The sequence below is a fragment of the Falco cherrug genome, chromosome 10, assembly GCF_023634085.1.
Source record: "Falco cherrug isolate bFalChe1 chromosome 10, bFalChe1.pri, whole genome shotgun sequence".
NCBI lineage: Eukaryota > Metazoa > Chordata > Aves > Falconiformes > Falconidae > Falco > Falco cherrug.
This window is the reverse complement of record NC_073706.1, coordinates 5473473-5495340: the sequence shown is the minus strand read 5'-3', so window position 1 is coordinate 5495340 and position 21868 is coordinate 5473473. Positions and strand designations below refer to the sequence as shown.

Here is a 21868-nt window from a genome sequence, read left to right as displayed (position 1 = left end):
CTGGAGGGGCAAATCTCATTAACTGTTCATTCATGGGAACTTGCAGTCCCGTATGGGATTAAACCCCAAGAGAATTAAGTGTGTCACAACCTTCATCTCGGTTGTGGACCAGGCTCTGGGTGGCAGATGGTACCTACAGGTGCCAGCCTTAGGCGAGGGCATGGCGTGAAGATGTGCACGGGAGCCAGGGTGATGCTCTGCTGCTGGCATTTTTAGGCTGCTGGAGATGGTCCCATCCCGTGACTTCCCTTCCAGCTGCAGGCTTTGCAGATTTACTCAGGGAGGATGCTGAACCCCAGCTAGCTGGGTTGTACAGCCGCAGACTGGGAACAGAGGAGCTCAGCCCTGCCAAATCTTGCCTTTTCTTCTCTGTTACAGAGCCATGCTGGCGCAACTAAAAGAGAGGTCCTGTCTGCGCTCGGGAAATTGGGATTTGCTCTGGAGAGGTGGGCTGTTCCCTCTAACTGTGTCTGTATTGAATCACAGGGATGTAGCCTGGAGAGGTCTTTGCTGAGTTGCTGGAGCATGTCCATCCATATAGCTTGTCCATGGGATGGATTAGCAATAGCTGCCCTATTCCTGGCAGGGAACTGTGTCCCTGTCCCTGAAGCCTGTTGGTGATGCTGCTGCATGCCCTCTCCCTGTGTTTCGTTATGCTTTTGTTGTAACCAAAACCTGTGACTCCAAGTCCATGGCGATGAAACCCAGGTGAGAGCTAGTGTCAGTGTCTGGCTGGGGAACGAGCCTTTGCCCCTTCTCACCTGGGTCTAGAAAATGCAGGAGTCTCCAGCCTTCCTCTCCTGCCAGCCTGCACCAGGCATGTTTTGGCAATAAATTAATAAAACTGGTAAAACCCCTGTATGATTTCTCATGAACAGACTCCAAATGCAGAACAAGTGTTAATGCCCAGCCCCAGGACTACCGTGGCTGGCAACAGGGGCAGTCGTGGGGCTGTGCCCCATGTACGCCTGCACCCTGCACTCGCTGCTGCGTGGACCTGTTTGTCCTCCTCTCCCCAGCACCCAGGTAAGTACACCCGGTCCCAGGCTATGGAGCTGGCACCCAGCTCTGCCCAGAGCAGACTGGGAGGCTGCCATGCTGGGGAGGACCTGCTGTGAAGCACGGTGGGATGCTTGGTGGTTGGAAGGGGAAGGTGGCTCAGCCCATGTGTCTGGGTGCTGCAGAGAGCACCCACTCATTTGTGCTGCCCACAGGGATCTTTTATTTACTGGTCTTTACTTGCTAATTACCAGCGGGGAGTTGGGAAGTCGTGTGTGGGCTTCCCAAAGATAGATGTGCATCTTCTGGGCTTAGCTGGAGGTAGAGCCTAAAGGGGAGAGACAAAAACTCTTAAACATCAATGTTTTTTTCCTCCTTTGATTTTTTTAATATTTTTTTTTCTTTTTCACCCCCCATATTATACTATCAGCTGGGGCCTGCAGAGTTTCAACTTAAAAACAAACCGCTATTATTTAAAGTGCCAATATTGTACTTGGCTTCCTATGAGGCAGAAACATCACCTTTGTCTCTGACCTGGGGAGTGTGTCTGCCTGCCTAGCAGGACTGCAAATGTTGAGAAAACTGTTATTTTACTTCTATTTTGGTGTCAATTTTTTTTTTTTGACTGAGCATTCACTCTTCAGCAGAACTGCATCAAACACCAGAGGCCACAGGAGAGGACGTAGCCATCCTATATGTCCGCATGGAGCCTTGTCCCCTGGGTGGGCACCCAGGAGCTGGGCTGGGCTGGGGCAGAGAAGGGTGGCTGTCCTGTTGTCCCCATGCCTGGGTGGTGGGACCGGAGCTGCTGTGCCTGGCTATGCACTGGCTGGCTGGTGGTACTGCCTGGTGGGTTTTCTGGTTGTTGTTTCTAGGCGAGGTTTGCAAAAGGTCGCAGAAATTAATCTTCTAACTGGGGACCTTGGCACTGCGTGGAATGAATGTTTTGCATTAACAACCTAACTCGTTAATTCACTGAAACATTTAAAACCAAACCAGTTATATCCAGCCAAGCTGGAAAAAGCTGAAAGTTCATACTCAGCAGTGCGGATTTCGAAACCTCCCTTTGTTAATCTCTGCAGAAGTAAATTTTCTGAAATTGCTAAGCTCACTTTGACCAGTCTCGGCATTGTTCTCCTCAGCCGGGGCAAAGCTGCTCTGTGGAGGGTTAGTGGTGTGTACCTGGACCTGCCGATGGGGATGGGAAGGCTCCTGTGCTGGGGAGGAAGGAGGGCTGGTACAGCAAGTGTTACAGGAGGAATGCTCGCAGCAGCATTGTAGGTTTTGGGTTGTCTCTAGCAGAAATGCTGTGTTATTTTCGTAGGTTGGGCTCCCAGATTTCACATCTTCCTCCTCTGTTACTATTTTCTGAATTGCTAGGGGTAGTACTTGTGCTCCTTGTACTGGTCTGTGAGCTGGGGCTGGGTCGCTGGCGTGGGGCTTGTGCAAAGGCTGGGCTGCTTGTCCCTGTCACAGGAGTGGGGTATGCACAGTTGTCTTGCTGTCGTATGAATGAACAAGCATCAGCCCCAGGCTCAGTTCCTGGTGCTTTAGATAGGAGAGAGACATACCCCCGGCCACGTGCTGGGCTGGGACCCAGCCTGGCCAAAGGAGCCTTTGGGCTGCCTTGCCTTCCAGCGTTAGTTTCTCTGGGAGCATCACCTGGGACAGAATCGGTTTGACTCTGCTTTAAGTCAGCTTTCCCTCAGATCTCCAACAGCAGTGGCAGGTTTAGGGGCACAGGTCATTTGACTTGCTTACTCTGCAACCTCACTATTAAATTAGCAGGTATAAATTAAATGGGAAGCATGAATTCAGGTACAATCCCATTGTCTTCCTGGCTGGCAGGTAGCTGTTCCATTCAACTAATGTCTCATTGCTCTAGTTAATCGTAAAATAATACATAGGAAATAAAGTTCTTCACACACGGCTGTACAGATTGGTCTGGGGCGTTTGCAGTGGTGGTACACTGAGCTCTGTTGTAAGCCTGTTTTTTAATTGATTAATTTTTCTGCTATTAATTTACCCTATCCATTAAAACAGCCTCACTTTAATGACGGAGAAATCGGTGAATTATCCATTCTGTTATATATTAGTGGTGTATTAAAGTATTAGTGCATTCCAGAAGGTGAGCAGTGAATAAAACATGCTCCGAACATGTGGTTATGCAACTGTTCTGTGGAAATGAAACGGACAAACAGTACACTTGATTAATTTTTTTTCCCAGTAAATTGGCACTGTGATTCAATTCCAGCTAAATTTGCAATCTGTGTTCTCAGGTGGCATTAATATTGGAGCCCCAGCAGGAGAGCTGTGGTGGCTGGGGCCGCTTTGATTGCATTTTTAACGAAAGTTGTCGGAGAGAGCATGGAGCTTGATGCAAATGTGCTGGTAAATGAAATGCAGAGCTTTTAGGTTCTCCGTAGGTGGGTCAGGCCATTCACATTTACCCAGGATAATAGTGACAGCATGCTCGGGAGGGGCGCTCCGTTAACATGGCACAGTGGGGGTCTTTGTGTACCTCCCTTGTTCTGTATCAAATTTACTCTGTTGACAGATAAAAATAATCCTTTCGATATCTGCAACTCCATGAACACTAGGTAAGCTCCGTCTGGGACTCGAGCTGTCTCAGTAATGGAGGCTCTGGAACTGCATCTCTCAGGAGTTTGCTGGAAACGAAAAAGCTTGCAGAGGGCTCACCAGTTTCTCCCTGGCCTGTGTTAGAGCTGCGGAATAAAATTAAGTAAGAATTCCCTTTTACCTTTTCTTCCCTGACATGAAACTCCTTTCAGCCTTTAAAGCTATGTTTTGTAGCCCTCAGGCTGGTCTTATTGTTGTTTTTTCCTAATTGATTCGACTTGGAAAGGTCATCGTACCCTGCTAGATTGTGTAATATTTAACTTAGCATCAAAAATGAGGATCTTGGGATTGGTGTCAAATGGATGCTGTTCCCCTCCGAATAGCAAAGCCCATTCATAGTCATCCAAGTATTCGACTTGTTAATGCTAATGACTAACTTTCTGGCCCTCTGCAGAGGGAAAGACTAACCACGAAAAGGTGGGATGAGAGTGGCATAAAGCAGGTATTGAGAGCGTGCAATTCGCACTGTCTAAATCCAGGTCACAGCTTTAATACCTTTTTTATTTATAGATTATTTTAAAAAATGTTATAATTTCTAGCTTTTCATGAAGCTTTAGCATAGCAAACAGCCTTTTCTGATGCCAAGTTCAGTGATGACTAACACTATTTACAGGACTGTTTTGTAATCTCAGATCAGCCCACATTAACGGGAAGTTACGTTTTCCCATCAGTCTTTTAAACGGTGCCTGAGAGTTGCTGAGGCCAGAATCGGCCATCCAGGCTCTCCTGTATGGAAAAAATGATGTCAGCTTTCAGAATGATTTTTTAAAGAATTTATAATTAAGTTAGGGAGGTCAGATTGTACTTCCTCCATTTGATTTTTTTGCATTAGGACCTTTCATTCCTCTGTTCTAAAAGCTACCGACAAAAATAAGCAGAGGAGGTATTGCATAAGCACCACAAAGTCATTTGCCTGATCTGCATTTCTCAGTGCATGAGATCAGCTCAGAATATCTGATATGAGAAAGCTACTGGTGCACAACTGCTGTAACTGATAGGAGTTACCACTGTGAGTCATCTGGTAGGATGGTAAGTTGTTGGTTTTTTTTAAGTTCAAGTTTTTATGAGTGTTTTTATAAAGCTCCGTCGCTGTTACTGTAAATCCCAGGAAAATCTGGCACAGAGTCTTTGTAATGTGAATCAGTGTGTCCATATGCTTCCAAGTGACCTTGCAATCTGGAAAAATACTGTTTTATCCCTGTGTTTAAAAGAAAAAAAAAGCAGAGTTGTTGTCTAAAAGGTTGACAGAGGGGTTAAGGCAGAGGTGTTGCACCCTTCGATGTGCTGCCTTCCTTGTCTTTGGGACCTGTCAGCAGGCAAGTGGCTCCTGGTTTCAGCTACAGCAGACAGCTTTGCTGCCCTCGGCCGTGATCTCAAGCACGGAGCATTTGCTGAAGCTACATCAGGCCAGGAATAAGATTGTGGCTAATGCCCCAGCTAGCTCTGGCTTTGTACAGGCCAGGGCAGTTTGGGAACTGCTTTAGCTTCAGGACAAAAAAAGAAGAAAAAAAAAAAAAAAAGAGAAAGTTGTTCCTTTTTTTTTTTTTTCCTTTTTTTTTTTTTTTTTTCCCTCCCCAAGTGCGACAGATTTCTGGTCACCCCAAGCCCAGCAAAATGAGCTTGCATTGCAGAGAAATTACACTTAGGAAATACCCGCAGTGCACTGAGTTGTGTGAATGCCCAAAGCTGCAAAGGTGGTGGGAGGGGAAGGCTGGGAGCCAGGAACATATGTGTGATGCTGCCCTTGAGTTTTGGGCCCTTACCTTCTCTTGCAGCTCCAGATGAAGACTCAACAGATGCTGTTAAAACAGTAATGAAGTGTGCATGGGGTGGGGAGGGTATCTCACAAATGCTTTGCAGGCTTGCTGAGCGAGGAGTGCTAAAATACGGGGACTGGGCTGCAGATGCCTTGCTCCCCGCGGCTCCAGGCATCTCTGCAAGCAGAGGCTTTTGGCACAGGCACGGTGCCTTGAGCTGGTGAGAAACTCCCCGACAGGATGGTTGAAAAATGCTGATTTTGAAGAAATTGAAATGTTCTGTGGGGAACGTGTTGATTTTTCATCAGGTTTTTCTGATGGAAAGCAGGCAGCTTTCCCAGGGTGACCCTGCCTGGTATTGCCTCCGACGCGCTGCTGAGCCAGGGAGCCCAGGCACTGCTCGGCCCATCGAAACACTGGTGAGGGGTCTTGGCAGGGCAGGCTGAAGGGGGATTTGGGTGGTTTTCCTCCTCAAATGAGAATTTGATGCGGGCAATAAGAAAGACATGTTTGTGTGTTCATTTTTAAACAGGTAACTCATAGGCTGTACGTGCTAAATCCAAGGTCAAGTTAAATTTTTCCAGCGAGAGAGGCTGAAAATGATTTATCGAGTAAAACAGTTAAATACCAGGACAGTTGTGCTTTGTCTAATGCCAAGGGAACTAACTCCTCCTCTTTCTCCTTGTCCTCAGGTTCAGTGGCAAATATGAACATTTGTCAACGTTTGACAACAACTCCTTGGGACGTCATGAAATTTCTGGAATCTAGGCCACAGAGCACTTGCAGCAGTGCTTTTTAAATTTGAATTTAAATTAAATGGAAGAAAAATAATAATCTGGATCAATCGTAGTGATGGCTAGCAAAAGAAAATCCACAACTCCCTGCATGATACCAGTAAAAACACTGGTGCTTCAGGAGACTGAACTGGATGCTGTAGAAGAGGATCGTGAAGGAACGCAACAAGATGCTCCTGTGGAAGGGCCAGCAGCTGGTGATACTGGTGCCAGTAACAGCAATAATGGAGCTTTGTCTAACGGGCACCGTGGTGTTGCAGATAGCGACACTTACATCTGTAAGTCTTGTGACTTTGGATCTCAAGACGTTCATCACTTCTTTGGGCACTTGGATTCTGAGCACTCAGACTTTAGCAAAGACCCTGCGTTTGCATGTGTTGCATGCAAGTTTCTGGCAAACAGCCATGAAGGGCTCTCTCACCACAATGCAGAGTCGCACGCTGGTGAAACGAGTTTTGTCTGGAGGGTGGCTAAGCAAGACAATCACACAACTGTGGAGCAAAGTCTCTGCGAGGCCGCCAGCAGCCATGATCTGCCGGGAGAGGTTGCTGAAGAAGGGGCAGACGGTCAGTCTGAAATTATCATTACCAAAACCCCCATCATGAAGATAATGAAAGGTAAACCCGAGGCCAAAAAAATCCACACGCTGAAGGAGAATGTGTCAAGTCAGCTGGGCAGTGAGTCGGAGGCAAAAGACGGGGAGCATTCATTCCCAAACGGGTCTGTGCCAGCCAGCCAGCCCACTGCAAGTTCGACAAAATCATCTCATATAGCGAATGGCTCCATCATAGGAAACGTGCCTGTTCTGCAGGCGGGTGTTGCACAACTTGTGTCACTGCAACAGCAACCCCCGCTGCATCAGCAGCTACCTACGTCCAAGTCCCTTCCCAAGGTGATGATTCCCCTGAGCAGCATTCCCACATACAACGCTGCCATGGACTCCAACAGCTTCCTGAAAAACTCTTTCCACAAGTTTCCCTACCCCACCAAAGCTGAGCTCTGCTACTTGACCGTGGTGACGAAGTACCCAGAAGAGCAGCTGAAGATCTGGTTCACTGCCCAGAGGTTGAAGCAGGGCATCAGCTGGTCACCAGAGGAGATCGAAGATGCCAGAAAGAAGATGTTCAACACTGTTATTCAGTCTGTGCCGCAACCCACCATTACAGTTTTGAACACACCGCTGGTTGCGAATCCTGGGAGCGTACCCCATCTTATTCAGGCAACTTTACCAGGCCACGTGGTGGGGCAGCCGGAGGGGACGGGGGGGCTGCTGGTCACGCAGCCCATCATGGCGAACGGGTTGAAGGGCACTAGCTCCTCCTTCAGCTTGGCGGTGACTTCTGTCCCCAAGCCACAGCCGGTGGCACAGCACAGCACGGTGACCTCCAGCAACACGTCGGGGGTGAAAGTGGTCAACAGCGCCCAGTCGCTGCTCACTGCCTGCCCGGCGATCTCCTCGCAGACCTTCCTGGATCCCAACATGTACAAAAACAAGAAGTCCCACGAGCAGCTCTCAGCCTTGAAAGGCAGCTTCTGCAGAAACCAGTTCCCTGGCCAGGCCGAAGTTGAGCGGCTGACAAAAATCACGGGCCTGTCTACCAAGGAGATTCGAAAATGGTTCAGCGATAGGCGGTACCACTACAGGAACGTGAGAGGCGGCCGAGCCGTCTTCCCTGGAGACAGCGCTCTTGATTCCTTGTCCGAAATACCCTTCGATGTCTCACCCAGAGGAGCCGAGCTGAGCCCTGCAGCGGCGGTGGCCACGCCGGCCCCTCACCCCCCGCCGCGGCGGCAGTCATGGCACCAGGCGCCCGACTTCACACCCACCAAGTACAAGGAGCGGGCGCCGGAGCAGCTGAAGGCCCTGGAGAGCAGTTTTGCCCTAAATCCACTTCCCGCAGAGGAAGAGGTGAACCGCCTGAGGGGGGAAACAAAGATGACACGGAGGGAGATCGATAGCTGGTTCTCGGAGAGGAGGAAGAAGAAGGTGGCAGAGGAAAATAAGAAAGTGGAGGAGGCGGCTCGGCAGGAGGAGGAGGAGGTGGAGAATGGTGGTGGGGAAGGAGAAGACTCCTTGGATGAGCTGAGGGCCGCGGGCGAGAACGGCTCAGTCGACGCCTCTGGCAACAACCCCAACTCCATGGAGCGGAAAGTGAGTCCCATCAAAATCAACCTGAAAAACCTGCGAGTGACTGAGTCCAATGGCAAAGGCGAATTACCGGGGACCGGCGCAAATGAGAAAGGGGATGGCAGCTCCAGCAGACCACCCACCCCTCCAAAAACCAAACTGAACTTTAAAAAAACGGCCCAGCAGCGGCACCTGCTGAAGCAAATGTTCGTGCAGACCCAGCGGCCCACAAACCAGGAGTACGACGCCATCGTTTCCCAGACGGGTTTGCCACGGGCCGAGGTCATTCGCTGGTTCGGGGACAGCCGGTATGGCTACAAGAACGGGCAGCTGAAGTGGTATGAGAACTACAGGCGGGGGGTCTTCCCCCCGGGGCTGGTGGAGGTCAGCCCCGCTGGCCGGGAGGTGCTGGAGGACTACTACGAGAAGCACAAGGGGCTGCGGGAGGAGGACGTGCCCGGGCTCTGCGAGCGCTCCCACCTCAGCGCCCAGCAGCTCAAGGTGTGGTTCGCCGTGAAGGCGGAGGAGGAGAGCAGGGGGCCCGGCCCCGAGGAGGCCTGTGCCGGCAAGGCGGCGGGAAGCCGCAAAGGGCCGTGCGAAGCCAGCTCAGAGGTGTCGGAGAGCGGCGAGTCGTGGGAGCCAGGCGGCCAGGAGGGCAGCGCCGGGACCCCCGATGCCCCTGGCCCGCCGCCCGCTGCGCGGCTCGGTAAGGCCCCCGCCTCGGGCAGCGCCGGCCCTGCGGGAGGGTCTGGGCAAGCTCGGGGCACTGGGCGTTTGCCATTTGGGAAGCGGAGGCTTTAGGCAAGGGTTTAGTGTCCGGTCCTGCTGTTTGGGATTTAACTGAGGAAGCAGGGAGGAACTCCCTCTGGGAAAGGGGGGGCTAGGGAAGGAGGGTGAGGGAAGGTCTGGTGAGGTACCGCTGCCTGCCCCTGCCTGCCTTGGTCACTGGCTGCTGGCTCTGCTCAGAGGCCAAGTCCTGGCTTTATTTTAAACCCAAGTAAAACCAGCAGGAGTGCCTGGTCCCTTTACCCACCCCAGGGGAAGGTGGCCCTTGGGCTTACGCATGAAGGGGATGGGCGTTTGGGGAGTAAGAGGCCTGGCTGCTGTGTCCCATGCCACCAGCTCCTTCCGTGCTTCCCCCTGGCCTCGGGCTGCGGCCATAACCCCTGCCTGCCTGTGCGGGCAAGAGCCTCCTCCCTTCCCTCTCCCACCGCCAGCTCTCCAGATGTGAGCATCCTTGTTTGGCTTGTGGCAGGGCTTGGCTGATGAAGATGGAGGCTGCAAGGAGAGAGAGGACGTGGAGGACTGGTGTTTACGGCTGCTGGCCCTACCCCTCCTCCAGGACTCACTTTTGAAAGCCGTGTGCGTGTGCATGCGCGTGTGGAGGAGAGGAGAGCTGGTTTCCAAGCCCTCCGTGGGCTCTTCAGAAGTGCAGCTGGGGGCCGTTTCCTCCCTGGCGGGCTTCCCACCAGATGGGGATGGCCGAGCGCTGGCCCAGTCCCGCCGTGGGCTGTGCAGCCCCTCGACTGCTCCAGGCACGCAGCCCCTTGCTGGCGTGCTGGGCAGCTGGGATCTTCTCCAGCCGCACTGCCTTGCTTTGGAGCTTCCCCCCACACCTCTGCCGTGGCTGCAGGCCTTAAAAAAATAAATAAATTACAAAAATCAACTACAATTCATTGCTTCCCTCCCCCGTCTAATTTGGAGGAGGTGGAGGGTGGGTTCGCAGCTGCCCTTCTTGCATCTGAGAGGTCTGGATGTTGCCCCGTGCACTCTGCTGGGCAGCGGCTGCAGGAGGAGCGGTGTGGGGAAGGGTGGTGGGCCGGCTTTTGTGCCCATGTCACGGAGATGGCCATGCTATAGCACCCTCCGAGTGTGGCTTTATGCCACCCAGAGCGAGGTTGGCCCGTCACCCCTGATGGCACAGAGACAGGAGGTGCTCAGCAAGGGTGCATGGCTTTGGACCGCTGCAGGCTCGGTCCCTCCTTAGCCCTGCTGCTGGCCAAAGCCCAGCTCCACTCTCATGAGGATTTTGGGTTTCCTCTGAATGGAGCTAGCCATTCTCCACAGCTGACTTCATCAAGGCTCCCAATTTTGCCCATCCCAAGGCACTCCTGCACCCCTTCCTCCCCACCCAGCACCCCAGCTGGGTTGCAGGCCCCTGTGGTGAGCTGGCGTGTCTCTGACACCTCTGTTCTTTTTCAGAAACAGACTGAACTCAAACCACCAGCCCTGGAGGATCCACTCTTACCCTTGAGAAGAAGTTTTTGGTCTTTAAGAAACCCATGGGCCGGCCTGATCCAAACCTCAGGAGCAGGACATGGTGATAAAGCACTGCCATAAATGAGACCTTTGAGCACAGCACACGAGAGAGCATGTGTGCAAAAACTGGGCACTTAGTGCAGAGCTCTCGGTGGCCCAGCCGAGGAGATGGCTGAGAGCTGGCAGAGGCGGGGGCTCAGCTTGCACCCAGGAAATAGGATGCTCTTGTTTGCTTTACAGTGGACAGACTTTCAGATTTCATATTCATATACCGATGCCTACAGCTGCCTATACAAGCATAACAAATCTCAGACATTGTGTAAACAAGGTCATTAGGTCATTGCTTAGATATGGACTATCATGGCACAGTACTTTTTTCTTTTTTCCTTTTTTTTTTTTTTTTTTTTTCTTTTTTTTTTTTGCATCTGTCTGTTAAGGTGTTTGTTCTCTAAAGGTTGGCATGGCTGCATATATCCTCTCCACCCTTTCTGGTCCTTAAGCCCTGGCAATGTAGGGCTTTGCGGGCACACAAGTGTGTGTGTGTTAGGAAAGGAAAGGTGTCTGAGAACAAAACTGCCAGTCTTGCATTGAAGTCCAGTGGGAGTTGAGTGAGATTTTCATCCCTGTGGACGAGGTTAGATTTCGCATTGCATACTCTCCAATAAGGAGCAGGTTCCCAGGCCCAGACAACCCAGGTGATGGAGTTTGGTGTCATTTGTCCCTTGCTGGCTAGAATATTTTCCCCTGCACTCTTGGAGACTGACTGTAGCAGGCTATTAAATCTCCAAGGCTCCCTTTAATCACTGAGAACTAGCATATAATAATTTTTCCATCCTGACCTGGAATCCTTTTCATTGTTCAGAGAGAACAAGCTGTTCTTCAGAGAACAAACACAGAGAATACGTAGCGTTGCTGTGCAAGTGGTTCAAGTCATTGTCGTCTCCAAGGGATTGGCGAGGCAGCAGCTCTTCTGCAATCAGGAAGTTTCCCTGTTGCAGCACTACATGACAGATCCTCCTGCAGCAGCGCTGGTAACTTCAAGTGTTTGTTCCAGTCTTTTTCTTTTTCTTTTTTTTTTCCCTCCTCTTTTTTTTCCATTTTTTCCCCAGTCCATCTGCAACAGTTCTGGCGAAACAGCAAAATAAATTTCCCATTTAACCTTCCTGTTTGCCAGTACCTGTACATTTTTTATGTGCCCATGTTGTCTTGGGTGGTTGCTGTGTGATGCAACTATTTGAAGATTTTTTTAATATTCTTTTCTAACAGAAAACAAGGTCTGGAAGGGAAACTCTTGAGCTGAATATTCCAGCCAAATGCTGTGTCAGACCATTCTGTCACAAGCTAATCAAATCCCAGCTCAAAATTGGTTCCATGTCTTGCCTTCACTGTTGCTCTTGGAAGGCTATTCCAGAACTTCACTGCCTTTGAATGGTTAGAAACTTTATTTAAATTTCTAGTTTGAATTAATTCATGGCTGGTTCATTCCTGGTTTGTTTTGGAGCCAACATTGTCCTTTAACTTAAATAGTTTTTGGTGTTTATCCGCTGATGTATTTATGGAGAGTAGTCATAGCTCCTTATTTTTGCCAAACTAACTCAGCCAAGCTTTTTCAGTAGAAGGTTTTTATTTAGTGAGAGCTTTTTAATGTGGGAGACTTTATTGTTGGTGGTAAATGATATTTATTAGAAGGGTGGGTAGCAAACCCCAAAGGATCGGATCCAGAGATTTACAAAAAAATCTGGTTTAAAAACAAAAAAGCTCTTTCAGAACCTCTTCCAAAGATGGTGTCTGATTTCTACCTTTAATTGTCCTTGCTTTTCCAATTCTTTCTTCGTCCCCTGTTTAAGAGGCCGCCTTGCTCAACTTTATCTGCTCAGGGCTTTACAAGAGTGAGGGCTTTCTCCCGCCTGGCGGTACGTGCCTGCATGGTAGGTGCCTGCGCCTGAGCTCATGTCGCTCCGCTGGCCCATGGTGAAACCCACACGGCCAGGAGCAAGCATTTGCTTCAGAAGGAGATGACCTGCACCCTGAAGAGAGCCGGGGGTGATGTGCTCGGAGGCAGGCACCCACCCTGCAGCCCTCCCTTGGCAGGCTGATGAATCCCCCAAATGCTTCGAGCCGGGGTGGCGTTGACCCAGAACACCCTGCTGTGACACCAGGCTCCCTCAATTTCTTTCTCTTTGGAAGCACTAGTGCTGGCCACGCCGTGGTTGGAGGCATAACTGGCAGCAATCCCCCCTCTGCCTCCTGTCGCCCAGGTGGGCAGCAGCCCCGCGGCTCTCCTCTGGGAAAGCAGGGGTGGCTGCGCTGCGGAGACAGCCAGAGCTCCAGGGGTTCACCCTCACGGGCACAATCCTGCACACCCCAAAATGTTCCAGGCGAGGGGAGAATCTGGGTGGTCCTAGAGCCAGAGGTAGCAGATCTGGGAGTCGTGCGGCCCAAGAGTATGAGTGTATGTACGGTGTTACCTTCAGAGAACAAATACAGGTAGGTCAATTTACTCTCTAGTGTCTATGTACATGCAGGTTTATTTAAGTACACATATATACAGTTCAGATATGCCATTGATTCTTTATTGCATTAAGATGTACATTAAAAATGTACACTTTTACTAACTACTTGCTATATAAACGTGTTGGAAGTGTAGTTTGCCCATTCAAGGTGATTTTCTGTGGGATTTTTGGTGTACACTTAAAGGTCTATGGCTAATTGGAAGAGTGATCCCCGCTCCATCTACAGAAATGCTTGAGGACTATGGTATGAAATGGTCCCTTCAAACCATTTTTCCGTGCACTAGCTGGAAGTTTTTGCACTTGGATTGTATTCGGCCAGTTTTCCAGAAAAACTGAAAAGAGAAGTCTTGTGAGCTAGAGGGAGAATTTCCCAGTGTACACAGAAAAACCAGCCTTGAGGGTTGGAAGCTGCTGAGGTTTTTGAGCTTTGTCTCCATGCATTCATACAAGCACAGCAGGAGTTTTCTTTCTTTTGGGTCGGAGGAATTTTAAAAAGTGGTTCCATTCAGACTCCCCTCGGACGCAGCAACTGGGCTGGCAAGCCCCATTGCGTGGGGAGGGTAAGATTTAGAGACAGAAAAACAAAAAAGTAATTGAGTTCCCTTTCTAACTCCTACATTCCTTGTTATCTGCATTTTTTAGTTGACTTGAAATCTCCATGAAAGTATAAGCTGAAGATTTTTTAAGGGTCTGTGGTCCTCTGTTTCCCTATTGCATCGTTTTTGAAGCTGAGGAGAAGCAGGTGTCCTCTCCAAATAGATTCAGGTTTTGGTGCAGGACATTAGGAATGTGTTTGCATCTGAAACTGAAAGGAAAAATTGAGAGGTGGCTTGACAGTCCCAGCAGCAGCTCTTCTGGTGTTAAGAGGAAGTGTCACCACAGTTCTACAGTGTGTGAATATTTATCATCATCTAATCAAAGATGACTATATGACTTGAAAGGAGGGGTGTAAGAGAGAGGTCATGTAGCCAGCATCAGCAAGGAAGGGAAATGAAATTTTTTACCTCCACCCACCATGTGTGAGCTTGGGCTCGACAGGCACAGTAGTAACTATCATTTTTAATCCACGTGAATCTTGTTACTTACATCTCTGAGGCTGCTTAGATTAAGGACACAATCCAATTGCTTAATAACCTGAAACGCTGATTTGTGCTGTACCTGGCTTGCTCATGTAAGTGGCTGCTGGTTCTCCTGATGCAAGGAACAGTTACTTCATTCATTCATGTCAGCAGGCCCTGCCATGAGATTTCTAGACATGGCTGTGTGTTTTATTTGGGTAGCTTATTTTTCAGCTCCTTAATTAACATCCTGGAGACCATTCTGGGGGTTTTTTCCCTTTTTTTTTTTTGAGCAGAATGCTAAAACCCCGATAATTCACAGGCTCCTATTTCCACTGGCCCACAGCCGAGGTGACAGGATTGAGCACAGGTGATTGCTTCGATGCATGGCATCCAGCAAATGCCTGCAGAGGTCCAGCCACAGGTATTTAGCACAGCAGCATGTCCCCTCCCTGCCAGGGGCTTGCGTTGGTCACCAAGAGAAGCCCACAGCTGAATGCAGAGCCTTAACCTGCTCAGGCGATGCTCGCACAGAAGCTGGAGCTGCAAGGAACCTGCTTGATTAATTTTTGCTAGGTGTCCCATGTCTGTTCAGGAGGAAGAGGAGGCTGTAGAAGGCTGGTTTTCCATTTGGGATGGGGTATTTATTTATTATTTTTTTAATGAGAAGCAACGATTTTTGGTCAGGGGTAGAAGTGTTGTATTCTGTCTTCTCTGCAGCCCCTCTCTTGGAGACGTTACAGAGGTAACCTGATCAGAAGGTGATATTTGGAGGCTGGGTCACTGGGAATCAGAAGAGAAAGATGATTTTCAGCACTTAGGCAGAAATAAGAAAGTTAATACAATGATGCACCTTCCAGTCAAGTTGATAGTATTTAAAACGGATGTAAACTTCGCTCTCCTGTTGCCCAGGTAATTTTGGCTTTGCTCTTGTCAAATGAATTGGTGGCCTGATGTGATTCAGCTCATGGCAGTAAGCTCTGTTGTAATTTCTCAGTTGATCATAAAACCAGCAGGGTAAGATTAGGCAACACTGCAAATGGAGGGGGGGTGAGACACTTGCAAGCTGTACTTCTTTTTATCAAGTTTAGTTTCTGCTGTATGTTTTACTGGCAGTGGTCCCTGCCAGGAATGCTGGATCAGCGTCGCAAAACTTTAAAGCAGAGCAAGGGAGCTCTGTTACCTAAGCAGTGATTTTTTTTTTTTTATTTCTTTTTTTGTTTTCATGTTATCACCTGTTCCAGTAAAGAGTGCTCTGTTGGCTGACGCTGGCCATATTTTGATGGCACAATTAAAGCCACTTTTTCCCTGTACTGGTGGAAGGTGGTATTAGGAGGACTCTTGCTTACTGGTGCTAGTGAAGGTTGGGCTAGGAATCCACGGCATAGAAAACGTCTTGCTAAAATTGCACTTTCTCTCTGCCCCATCTGGCTCGTGGTGGTGTTATGGGTACGTGGCTGTGATTCCCCTTGCACATACTAACATTGCACTAAAAGAGAGACTTTGGGAACAGTGTGTTGATCACTTTGTTTCTCAGCAGACCACAAAGTCAGCCTAACGGGGTCTCTTTTTTTTTTTTTTTTTTTTTTTTAATTATTATTTAGAAATCATGCTGGTGCTGAATGACCTGGAATTTTTGCTTGGATTTATCCAAAGGAAAATGTAATTGTAGCTGCAACGGGACCTTTCATAAGGGTGGCCGTGCAGCTAGGGAGCAGAGCGAGGGCTCTGCTGTGTAAACCGTCTTTGTACCAGGGAGGTGTGGGGGGTTCCAGTGGGGTTATTAATTGTGTTTTTTTTTAAGACCACAATTTTAGATGGTCACCTTGGCAATCGTGTGAGACAGGAAATAGTTTTTACTTTTGGTAAAGGTTTTCAAGAGGAAAAAAAAGTGAAGCTGCCTGTGATTGTGGGCTGTAGCTATTACTAGGGCTAGGGTAGCTTGTACCTGCTATGGACTTTACCTGCTCTTATTCTGAGGGCGAGAACTCCCTGTAGCAACAATGCCACTTCTGAGAAGTGAATGGCAAGTTTCCCTTCCTTTTGTATATGTGGATGTGAGGGTGGGCGAGGGGAAGAGCTTGCTTGTACAGTTTGTTGAAATGAAACCAGACATTTTTGGTTGTTCCTAAATAAAGAGCGTAAAAGATAAATGTGAGTTGACTGGTGATTGCACTTAGGTTCGGGGAAGTCCATGATGGTGCCCTTGTGCCCAGTGCTACCAGCGCACAACAGCGAGAACTGCCCTGTGCAGGGCACAGCCCTCCCCATGCACCCCAGCTGCTTGGTGGGGAGGGGGGAATGCTCAGTCACAACCCTCCCATTTGTTTTAAAAGCATGACAACTTACCTGCAGGGTAAGACCACAAGTGACCGACCCAGCAGCGTGCCAGAGCCCAAGTACCTTCGTCCTAGGAGCCCTTCTGCAGCCTGGAGTAACTGCTTGTCCCCAGTCTGGTTCAGAAAAGCATGGTGAGCTGTAGCACATACCCTGATTTTACCCTTTTGAGTGAACATTAAACCTGGGGCCCCTCCTGGTTATTTCTCCCCCCAGTAGCTGCAACCCCCCGCCTAAAGCCAGGAGGATGGGGGGAGCAGTGCAGCCACCCCAGCTCCCCCCTGAAACACTAGGGGGGCAAACTGCCAGACACCTGAGACACCACGCGTGTAATACTGACACTTTTATTGTCGTTTAAAGCTAGAGCGGCCTTGTAAATGTAGAGTTTCACTACTGGACCCATAGGCAGTGGCTATACAGGTAGGTAGATGCGATGCCGCCAGGACAGAAGATATTGGCTGCCTGGGTGGCTGACGTGCCCCCTCACCCAGAGGATGGCTGCAACGGGCCTCCAGCAGCGGCGCAGGAGCGGGATCTCTGGGAGCACAGGCGGAACAGCGACGGTGGAGGGCTGGTTGGGGGGTTTTGGGTCTCTTTCTGTGTGATTATAGACAGTTTCGTCTCTCACCTCGGCGGCTGGCAGGCTGTACGCATCGCTACGCTTCGTTAAGGGCTTGGTGGTGAAGGTTGGTGGGTGTTTGGGGTTGGTTAGGGGTTTGGGTTTTTTCCAATTTTTTTTTTTTTTTTTTTTTTTTAGTTCTCCACTCGAACACACTTCAGCAGAGAAACTGGAAAAGCTGCCTGAAAGTAGGCCATAGCAGTGCCGTTTCCATAGAAACCAGTTCACAGCGTGCCGTGAGATTCACAAGCACTGGAGGTGCTTTCGCCCGCCGAGATGGGCTACAGCCGGTTGTCCCCGTTGACCCGGGTCCTCCGCAGTACCCTGCAGGGGGCACAGAGAAGGGACATGGCTCAGGCTGACCGAGGGATAATGATGGGCAATGCCAGTGTCAAAAGGAAGGAGGAAAGCAGGGGCTCAGCTCTGTGTCCCACCCTCCTCCCAGAGAACCCAAAGCAGCGATTTCCCAAAGGACTGGCACAACTTTCGTACTGATATTTAGAGTTTTCATGCAGCAAACAAGGCTGCAGCTCCGCTCTGGGTTACTGGGAGGCTGTTTGTCTGCCTCCACCAAGGAGACTAAATGCTGGGGGGGGTGTCTCGTGCTGGGAGGAGCTCAGTGAGTGCTGGCACACCTTCGCTCCCGGCTCTCAAAGTGGTCAGCTAGCTGCTCCTGCGACACTCGGAAGTCCTCAAAGGGCTGCTGGTACCGCGACTCGAAGGACCCCTCTCTGCCTCTGCTCGCCAGCAGCTGATTGGAAGCATCCCCTGCTCGTTCCCGTAAGGCTGAAGCACTGAAGAGGTTTATTTCGCCATTCTCCTGCTTGGATCAGACAAAAAGAAAAAAAATACAGTAGTAAAGGGCTTGGGATTTCAAAGCCTAAGTCTTCTAGTAAAAGCAGTCCTGGTGCAGGGCCCTGCAAGCTGCCACGCAGTGTGTCCAGGGCTCATGGGGTCTTAGGGTTTGCAACATGCAGCTGTTCTGTCTTTAACAACCATCACTGGCTCACACCAGCATCATTTTAAATGAAGAAATAAACATCTGCCTCTGAAGGAGCCCTGCCCTCTGCTTATGCCAACGCAGACAGCCCCAGGCCAGCCAGGCTCCGTGATACTGAGCTGTAACTTCCTCAGAGCGCAGACAGGGACTGGAACGGAGCAAATCTGCCTCCTTTAGCTTTTGCTGCAGGGATTTCCCAGCAGGTCAAATGCAGCCCAGGCAGGACCCTGCCTGAAACGCCCTGACTTGCTGCAGGAGGCAAAGCCAGCGCTTGCCATCTCACCCAACCCTCTGTGCATCACTACAGAGCAGCACTGGAAACTCCGCCAGGCAACGCTGAGCATCGCTGCTCCGAACAGGGCAGCACCCAGCAGGGCTCGCTGCCTTTGCTCCTCAGCCCTGCAGCAGCGTCACCTTCTCGTGCGTGACCCACCATACCTTGCTAGGGAAAATGTCTATCTTGACGAGCAGGGAAGCCAACTCCAGGTTCTCGCTGTAGTTGTTCTTCAGGGGTACAGCTCGGAAACCTGTGGCAGAGACAGCACCGGCATCACTTGTAGCACAGGCACGGACGTGTTGGTCCCCTGGCACAGAACTCAAGCGGGTCTTCTCCAACCGCCCTCCCCTCCCCCAGCTCCCCTCAAGTGGCAGTTGGCCCCAAGGGTTATTAGGAGTGGCTTCTTCCTTCCTTTACCTGGTTGGGGCTGTGACCTGTCATGGGGACAGGAGGGACTGAGCCAGCCTGGGGACTGACAGCATCCTCCTGTGAAACTCTGTGGCTCCCAGGCTAATGATGCAATTAGCAAACTGGTGAGGACCACCACGACACCCCCTCCTGGCTTCCCCAAGTGCTTTACCCGTCTTCAAGCCTTTCACCAGGAAGGTGGCCTGAGCCAGGAAGTTCTCATCGCTGAACATGTCCTCCTCGTACACCACGAAGCGGAGGAAGGCAAAGTCGGGGTTGCTGACCTGAAAGTGGAACTGCTTCGGCGTCCAGAGAGGGTTCAGGCCGTTGTCGGCTAGTCACAAAACACTGCTGTCAACAGGCAGCCCCCCCGAGCCCCGTGCCCCTGCCGCCCGCCTCGGCTGATGCTGAGCTGATGGACAGCATGGCAGCCCCCAGCCCAGCGCAGGCTCTGCGGCTCACGCTGCAGGCAGGAGTGGTGGTACACCCCTCTCCCTTCCCTTCGCTAACCCACTCACCCACGATCTCGGTTTTCTGCTTGGCGTTGTCGTACTCGGCGCCAGACACCTCCACCTCCACAAATGGACAAACAATTCCCCTTCCATTTTTGGGAAGATGCCGGGCTCCCAGGACCTGGGCAGAGAGCAGGAGAGACTTGGTAAGAGATGGAAGCAAAGGAAAAAATTGTGTTTGCATACCGAGACATTTTCTTTCCAAATAAATCAGCCTGGCTCTGCCGATTGGAGAGAGAAGAGATGCTGACAGGCAGCCCAGCACAGCCTGCCTCTCAGAGAAAACCAGCTCCCACCCCTGGAAGCTGCTACGGTGTTACTGATCACCAGTTTGACTTGTAAGCCATAAAAAAAGGCAGCTGAACTGCCCCAGGTGCCTGTCTGCCGCCTGTACAGCCAGCCCTGGGACCACCGCATCCATCCCCCAGCCTGCCAAGCTGGAACTGGGCTGCCAAGCTGAGCCGCCTCCCCCTGCCTGGAGAGCTATGCTGGACACCTCCTTCTCTGCTGAAACTTCTTGGCCCTCCTGCCTTGGCTTGACGAAAAGGAGCAGCTCTGCTGCTGCTCTGCCTCCTGTTCATAGCACAGTCTGTGCTCCACTCAAATGACAACCTGCTTCCTTGCAGGAGAAAGAAATCCCAGCTCCCTCTTGCCAGTGGCCATATGTCACTCCAGCATGCTGTCGGCACACTGCTGTTGCAGGGGAAGGACACGCTGCCAATGCTGGATCATGTGCTTTGAGTCATGCTGGGCTCGGGACGGCTTCTCCATCCGTGAAAGCTGGCTTTGGTGGGGACATCGGGCAGTTTTGCCAGAGGACAAAAGGCTGAGCCTGTCTCTTAAAGGAGACAGTGACAGGCTGTGGCACAGGGACTTTTGACACCTGGTGGTTGCAGCTGCATCTCGAGATGCAGGAAGACTTTGGGAAACAGGCAGTGCAGGGAAACGGTGCCAGGGATTTTTAGGGAGACAGTGGATCCAGAGTCAATGGTGCAGATGGGACACGATGGGGCGTCCTCACTGAAAAGGTCTGTGGCTCTCTTAGGTGGGATTCATGCCAAAACAGAGGTGGCCTCAGAGGAGCAGTTTGGGTATGCTGTTGGAAACCTGTGAGCGCCCACAGGCAGGATCTCCTCTGCCTCCTCCCCAAGGTCTGCTTGAGCTGAAAAGACTTGCAAAGGAGACTGCTGACCCTCAGCTCAGCTCCGAGACCACCAGGGATGCCTGTACAGGCTAGTGGGACAGCCGCTGGTCCAAACACGAGGGCCATCTGGTTTGGCACAGTCACAGCCTTCCCATCCCTCCAGGGGCTTTGCCTGGCGAGCTGTCCTGTACCCCTGCAGAGCCTCTGCTGTGCAGCTCTGTGAGCTGACACAGGCATGGTCCAGCCCCAGTCCCACCATCTGGGAACAAAAAGATTCAACGAGCATCCACAGTCCATCCTCCACTACCCCCTACCAGCACACACACACACTCTTATCATCATCACCAACAGTGCAACGCAGACCAGGCCGAAAAGTCCGCTCTGACCTTGAGCTTCTTCCCGAGAGGGGCCATGAGCAAGGCGGCATGGAAACATCGAGACCAGAGCAACTGAGTGACAAGGAGGGGACAAGGCACAGCTCTTGTGTTATCCCGTTGGGAGCCATCATGCGGGCAGTCCCAGCCAAGCTTTGGGGACAGGGATGCCACCTCCGCGGCTCAGGGATGCCACCTGCTGGCACAGGCCCCTGGGCAGGAGGGGTCCTGGGGGAAGCACCCAGGGGTGCTCCTGCTCCTGCTCTCCAGGCAGCCGGGGAGGCTGGCAGCGCTTCCCTCAGCAGCATCCCTCGGGTACCCCACTTCGGCAAGGGGTCTCCAAGCCTGCGATCCCAGCCAGGGGCTGAGGGCTTTGGTGAGAGGTAGCTGCAGACAGAGGCCAGGAACGTGGAAAAACCATTCTATCACCCCAAGCTTGGTATAACCGCCTGGATATGACCCTGTCTTCCTCCCACGCTGGGAGGAGGTACTGACCTCAATGGAGATGGAGAGCGGCTCAACACCCCGCAGCGTGCTCTTGTCGAAGGGGTCAAAGATGTCATCCCGCATGTTGGCTGGCTGCAAGACGTACCCACACTGGCCGCTGGACATGAACAAGGCCTGGTTCATCTGCATGGGCTTGTCTGGAGAGCACAGGCAGGAGATGGAGGGAGGAGACCCTGTGCCCCTTCCACGAGCCAGATCACCTGGATTATTGGTGCCTCACGGGAAGCCCTCTGCAAGGGGACCTGGCCCATCCCTTGGCAATGCCTCATGCACCACGGCCTCACTGCAGCCTGTGCACGTGCTGGGGCCATGGGGTGACTTTCTCATGCACGATCTGCCCAACTACCTGGTGCACCACAGGTCACCTCCTTCTTTTCCTCCCTCTCCTTTCAGCTTTCCTTGTGCTGGCTCTGGCATTTGCCAAACCACCCTGCGAGATGCTCGAGTTCACAAAAGGAATGGAAAAGCAGGAGAAAAAAAGAGGCAGGTAGTTTTCTGGTGGGTTGGTGAGCTGAACAGGCTCACAGCAGGGTTTGGCAAGG

At 51.2% G+C, this 21868-nt stretch overlaps 2 protein-coding genes across 7 annotated transcripts in view; one reads left to right on the top strand and one right to left on the bottom strand.

The window, feature by feature from the left end:
- Positions 1-16301, top strand: part of ZHX3 (zinc fingers and homeoboxes 3) — a 50479-nt gene extending 34178 nt beyond the window's left edge. Inside the window, exons 3-5 of one of the 2 annotated variants that reach the window (XM_055721927.1) lie at positions 379-3742; positions 6089-9024; positions 10521-16301. In XM_055721927.1, coding sequence (XP_055577902.1) covers positions 6249-9024; positions 10521-10531 — 2787 coding nt within the window. In that variant the 5' untranslated portion in view covers positions 379-3742; positions 6089-6248 and the 3' untranslated portion in view covers positions 10532-16301. The remainder of the gene's footprint in view (positions 1-378; positions 3743-6088; positions 9025-10520) is intronic. The other variant, XM_055721926.1, reaches the window with a different exon arrangement.
- Positions 16302-16813: 512 nt separating this feature from the next.
- The window catches only part of PLCG1 (phospholipase C gamma 1), a 48899-nt gene continuing 43844 nt past the window's right edge, over positions 16814-21868 (bottom strand). For 3 of the 5 annotated variants that reach the window (XM_055721921.1, XM_055721922.1, XM_055721925.1), the window contains exons 27-32: positions 21315-21463; positions 19308-19422; positions 18962-19123; positions 18543-18631; positions 17740-17927; positions 16814-17428 (exon numbers count right to left, since the gene is read on the bottom strand). In XM_055721921.1, coding sequence (XP_055577896.1) covers positions 17386-17428; positions 17740-17927; positions 18543-18631; positions 18962-19123; positions 19308-19422; positions 21315-21463 — 746 coding nt within the window. In that variant the 3' untranslated portion in view covers positions 16814-17385. The remainder of the gene's footprint in view (positions 17429-17739; positions 17928-18542; positions 18632-18961; positions 19124-19307; positions 19423-21314; positions 21464-21868) is intronic. The other 2 variants (XM_055721923.1, XM_055721924.1) reach the window with 1 other exon arrangement.